The sequence below is a fragment of the Xyrauchen texanus genome, chromosome 47 (genome assembly GCF_025860055.1).
Source record: "Xyrauchen texanus isolate HMW12.3.18 chromosome 47, RBS_HiC_50CHRs, whole genome shotgun sequence".
NCBI classification, from domain to species: Eukaryota; Metazoa; Chordata; class Actinopteri; order Cypriniformes; family Catostomidae; genus Xyrauchen; species Xyrauchen texanus.
The window spans coordinates 20,305,890-20,311,889 of NC_068322.1; the positions used below are offsets into that span (position 1 = coordinate 20,305,890).

Consider the following 6,000-nt stretch of genomic DNA (forward strand, 5'->3'; position numbering starts at 1 on the left):
ATTGAGCTTTCTACCAGACAGCCTTTTTGGGCACTTGGACGCACATCTGATGCCCAAACTACAAATATAGGTCCAAAAATAATGGTTAGGGCTACATGTCAACTGATTGCCCAAAATGCTGTCTTAGTAGTCAGCTCAATAGATTTGGAAAATCACTTAATAAACATCTAAAGGTATCATCAGGGTATTTAACTGAGCAACCACCAACAAACCAACTTCAAAGACGCAAGTGCATTTGCGCAATACCTGGCGATGAACGCGCAACACCATGTCCCATACCAGAAATTCAATTTCGATCTTTAAAAAGAAAAGTCATACATTTCGAGATTTAAAGTGCATATATGTACAGTCGTGCTATTTCTGTGTAAATGTTTCAGCGATGCGCACTACATCTCTCAACATCAGCACCAAAGATGAGCTTCGACGCGCCCGTCCGCTATTCCTTCTCGTACCGGACCCGTTCACTTATGTGCCATCACACTTCCCGGGGTGTTCAGGGGAGGGTTTGGTCCCTTGAAGGGTTAATAAGACACTCCATGCGTCAGACGCATGACAGTATATGTGAGAACTCCACAAAAAAGTCCCTCACACAGTTTTCGAACCGAAACAGCGCACGCAGCTGTGCGTAATCTCTCGCTACATTCGGTGTTGGACAACTTGTGCGCAACATCAGCCCCACCGACAGTTGGAGACACTCGGCGCTCTTCGCACGCACGCTCGCCTCGGGTCTTACCTTAACACGTTCCAGCTCTTGAGAGGGTCCAGGTCTGAGATTATAGAGACCATGCTTGCGGCAGCTCGGGCTTTGCTCGGACAGAATGCGGCTGATAGGAGTGAGAGAGAGAGAGAGAGAGAGAGAGAGAGAGTGCTGTTACTCCGACGGTCTCTGTGCACTGCTCTGAGTGTGATAAGCGCTGAGAAGCGACTCTCTTTCCTCCGCCCCTCACAATCACTTCTGCTCTGCCTCTGTCTCTCTCTCGGTCTCCCTCACTGCATTATTTCTATACAGCTCCGTGTAGAATATCCCAGTCAATAAATTCAACATTTTCAATGGATTCTATTATCTATCCATTACATATCAGACTCAACAATATGTTTTTCTTTTGTACAGAATTGAATAGATCCTATTCTGTTCTTTTCCATTCTATTCGACTCAAAAGATACAACACTTCAAGCTTTCTATTTTATTCTATTCTACTCTATTCTGTTCTATTCTATTGAATTGTATTCTAATAGCAGACACAAATATGCCAGTAGCACTTCCAATATATTAATTCCAATTTATTATTTCCAATGGAAATACGTTGTAAGGAAGCTGGCCATTGCGGTGATATGGACAGAATATACTCCATATTCCATAAGAGGTGGCAATAGATTCAAACTTTTTCTTCAATTAGAAATGTATATACAGGTATACACACTCAGTGAAAAATGGCCTGGAGTCAATGAATAAATAGATTTGACACCTTTTTTGTAGGTCCTTTCCAGTTCATAGAAATGACTTGATTTACTCTTATAATTGACTAGTTATGGGCATGTTTGGCATTATAAAATATTTATTAAGCCTTTATTGGCTGATTTCTCATTCTTGCTTTAAAGCCCCTTTATATTTGCTTGTGTCATGAATTTCATGAACTGGTTTGAATATTTCTGTAACTGCTGATCTCCTGGGAATTTCACGTACAACAGTTTCTAGAATTTACTCATAATGGTGCCAAAAACAAAAAAAACTTCCAGTGAGCGTCAGTTCTGTGGACGGAAATGTCTTGTTGATGAGAGAGGTCAACAGAGAATGGCCAGACTGGTTCGAAATGACAAAGTCTACTGTAACTCAGATAACTGCTCTGTACAATTGTGTTGAGAAGAAAAGTCAGAATGCTATTTTTGGCAACACGAGGGGGACCTACACAATATTAGATAGGTGGTTTTAATGTTGTGGCTGATCGGTGAATATAGGGTTAGATATTCCAAACAAACAAAAATGTGTTCCACTTAAAAGTCTGAAAGTTTCCCAAGTTATTAAATACATATTGGTAACACAATTGACTTACAGTGACCATGTTGAATATATGGTTGTGACGAAGAGGAGGGTGTGGCCATGCTGAGAGGATTCACGCCCGGCGCTGAGTTGCCCAATCAGCGGGAGAGAGATAAAAGGAGGAGCCGGGGATGCCAGAGAGCGAGAGAGAGTGAGAGAGATAGAGAGAGATGCACGAAGCAGTGTTTTGTGTGCGCGCTTTTGATATGTTTTAGTTCAGGGTTTTATGTTGAATTAATGCAATTTTGATTGTTAATCCGGTTCTTGCTTCCTCCTTTCCTGATGAACGAAAGGCTTGTTTGTCACAATGGTACATACGTATATGACATTGTGACAGAATTAACTGCAATAGTAATAACACTAACAAAGTGAATATTTTGAAATATGTACACTGTAACCCCGATGGCTCCAATTCCATAATATGTGGCAAATAACCTGAAATGTAGTATTCTCTCTTTAAACTCTGAATGTTTAGTGAAAACAAAAGGTTTTGCAAGTGTAAGTCTTTTTGTTATTATAAAGACATAATGTTCTTGATACTGTGCAATGCTTTCAGCCCAGGTCTTTGCCCTTAAAACAGACTACTTCCAGAAAATACGTCTATGTTTTGAAACTAAGTAAGCACTTTGGATTCTTGCATTTTGTAGCAAACTATAACCATGACAAGGAACAGATAATTTCATGACAGCTCTGGTCTTAAAATATCCTCCCTTTAAACATAAAAGTAAGGGAACTGTTGTTTCGTCATAAACTGTCAGGAAAAAAACAAAAACAAAAAAAACAAACTTAGGTCTGTGAGTCAAATGAGAAGACAGACACCCAGTCCATGTGACATTACTTCTGTATCTATCAAGGCTTGCTTCCTGTTTGACACATCACCACATCCGGTTTCAGGGCTACCACCTTGCATGCTCTTTAACTGTAGAGAACTAACTCTCAGACAATGTTATTGCAGATAGCCGAAGTTAAAACTTAATGCAATGTTTGTCTACATGAAACCTGGACATTGGTACATTGGTTATGTGTATGAAAGGGTGAGATTAAAAAAACGTTAAAAGCCAACATGATTCATACATGAAGCTTGCTTTTCTTCTGTTTTTGTCTCGCTCAATGTCATTAGGCCATAGTTCTGCTACCGTGTTGTTTTCAGTTCTCTGCTGCGATCGAACAAGGGACCGCAATCTATTGTCTCTAAAGAATAATGCATTCTTTTCACATACATAAACAGATAGCATGTAAGCGATATACTCTATACAAAATTCCATATATTTCAGTTTCAAACAATGTCATTACAACAGGTTAAGAAGTGTCTTGCTCAGCATATTAGTTCAAACTGAGTGTATTTCGTTATTCTGTGCTCGGCTACATATTGCACACATTGTGCAGGATGCAAATTTTCTATAAGCACAGTGCGTGTGAACTGTCCACGTGCAGCCTAGTTTGTCTAGACACGCAGACAGTCCATGTCCTCTGCAAATATTACAAAGCAGTTGTGGTGCACATGCTTTGAATGTGTCCATGTGGGTTTGTGGAGTATACTTGGAAAGGTTTAGTACTTGACCGTCCGTAAAACGGAATGTCACACAGAAAAACAAAGGATACCTAGCCTTTAGTCTCTAGTCTTTACTGATAGAGAGAAATGTAGATGGAAAAAACAAAGACATATGCTATGGTTGGAATTAAATAGTTGCTTACTACTTACTGCATACTGTACAGTACACGCTTACTATTTTTTAAATGTAAAACATTTGACTTTGTTTAACAATAATCATTTAAAACATTGATATCCTCATCACTTTGCATGTGAGTGGCCTCCAATTATAATCTTCAAAATAATAATGCTAATTTTTCATTTTTAATGAAGTTTTATGTTTCAACTTTTACCAGTTTTGTCAAATAAGGAGTTAAAAAGAAAATGTTAAAAATAATCTGAATAATTTGTCTCATAAAATTTGCAGTCAAGCACATAAAATTATGGAAAAATACAGTGTGCTCTGCTGTATGGCACAGCATTGTATAATATGGCTTAGTAATGTTTAGTAAAGAATAGTGTAGCATAGTGGGGTAAAGCATAGTAAAGTCTTGTATTGCATAGATAAGTATAGTATAGGACAGTTTAGCAGTTCTCACAAATAATTTGTTAAAAATGAAATGTTAAAATCATTGTAGATATTATTTCTGCTTTATTTGTCACATGAAAATGGAAGTCACGCACATGTATAACATAGTATAGTACAGTATAGTACAGAATAGTTTAGTATAGTACAGTATAGTGTAGTACAGTATAGTACAGTATAGTGTAGTTTAGTATAGGACAGTACAGTATAGTACTGTATAGTTTAGTACAGTATAGTACAGTATAGTATAGTTTAGTGTAGTACAGTATAGAACCTTATAGTATACTATAGTACATTATAGTTTAGTATGGTACAGTATAGTGTAGTTTAGTATGGTACAGTATAGTACAGTCCAGTATAGTACAGTATAGTTTAGTAAAGTATAGTACAGTAAATTTTAGCATAGTACAGTATAGTGTAGTTTAGTATAGTACAGTATAGTACAGTATAGTTTAGTATAGTGTAGTTTAGTATAGTATAGTACAGTATAGTTTAGTATAGTACAGTAAAGTTTAGTATAGTGTAGTTTAGTATAGTACAGTATAGTATATTATAGTTTAGTACAGTATAGTATAATACAGTATAGTATAGTTTAGTGTAGTATAGTACAGTATAGTGTAGTTTAGTATAGTACAGTATAGTACAGTATAGTTTAGTATAGTACATAAATAGTGTAGTTTAGTATAGTTTAGTATAGTACAGTACAGTGTAGTATAGTATAGGATAGTATAGTACAGTATAGTGTAGTATAGTATAGTACAGTCTAGTATAGTTTAGTGTAGTACAGTACAGTATAGTGTAGTTTAGTATAGTACAGTATAGTTTAGTATAGTACATAAATAGTGTAGTTTAGTATAGTTTAGTATAGTACAGTACAGTGTAGTATAGTATAGGATAGTATAGTATAGTACAGTATAGTGTAGTATAGTATAGTACAGTCTAGTATGTTATAGTTTAGTATAGTATAATACAGTATAGTATAGTTTAATATAGTACAGTATAGTGTAGTTTAGTATAGTACAGTATAGTATATTATAGTTTAGTACATTATAGTATAATACAGTATAGTATAGTTTAGTGTAGTATAGTACAGTATAGTGTAGTTTAGTATAGTACAGTATAGTTTAATATAGTACATAAATAGTGTAGTTTAGTATAGTTTAGTATAGTACAGTATAGTGTAGTATAGTATAGTACAGTCTAGTATGTTATAGTTTAGTATAGTATAATACAGTATAGTATAGTTTAATATAGTACAGTATAGTGTAGTTTAGTATAGTACAGTATAGTATATTATAGTTTAGTACAGTATAGTATAATACAGTATAGTTTAGTGTTGTATAGTTTAGTATAGTACAGTATAGTGCAGTTTAGTATAGTATAGTACAGTATAGTTTGGTATAGTACAGTATAGTGTAGTTTAGTATAGTTTAGTATAGTACAGTATGGTGTAGTTTAGTATAGTATAGTATAGTGCAGTTTAGTATAGTATAGTACAGTATAGTATGTTATAGTTTAGTACAGTATAGTATAATACAGTATAGTATAGTTTAATATAGTACAGTATAGTGTAGTTTAGTATAGTATAGTATATAGTATAGTACAGTATAGTATAGTACACTATAGTACCATGATTTTCAAACTGGGAGGCATGCCTCCACAGTGGGGTGCCATATCATGTCAGGGTAGGCGCGGAGATTGATGATAATTTCACCAAGTAAATTAAAAAGATACATACATACAATAAAAATGTATTGTGAAGATAAATCATTGGCTTAATAAACCATAGTCCAGCTTAATAGACCGTAGCTCTATAGCATCATAATATTGCTAATGTTGAGATCA

The 6,000-nt window shown here is 35.2% G+C and overlaps 1 protein-coding gene across 1 annotated transcript in view; it reads right to left on the minus strand.

Annotated features, from left to right (window-relative positions):
* The window catches only part of LOC127638727 (CUGBP Elav-like family member 2), a 200,402-nt gene extending 199,519 nt beyond the window's left edge, over positions 1 to 883 (minus strand). The window contains exon 1 of the mRNA XM_052120385.1: positions 734 to 883. Within this exon, the coding sequence (XP_051976345.1) occupies positions 734 to 786 (53 nt within the window). The 5' untranslated portion in view covers positions 787 to 883. The remainder of the gene's footprint in view (positions 1 to 733) is intronic.
* Between the last annotated feature and the right edge of the window lie 5,117 nt (positions 884 to 6,000).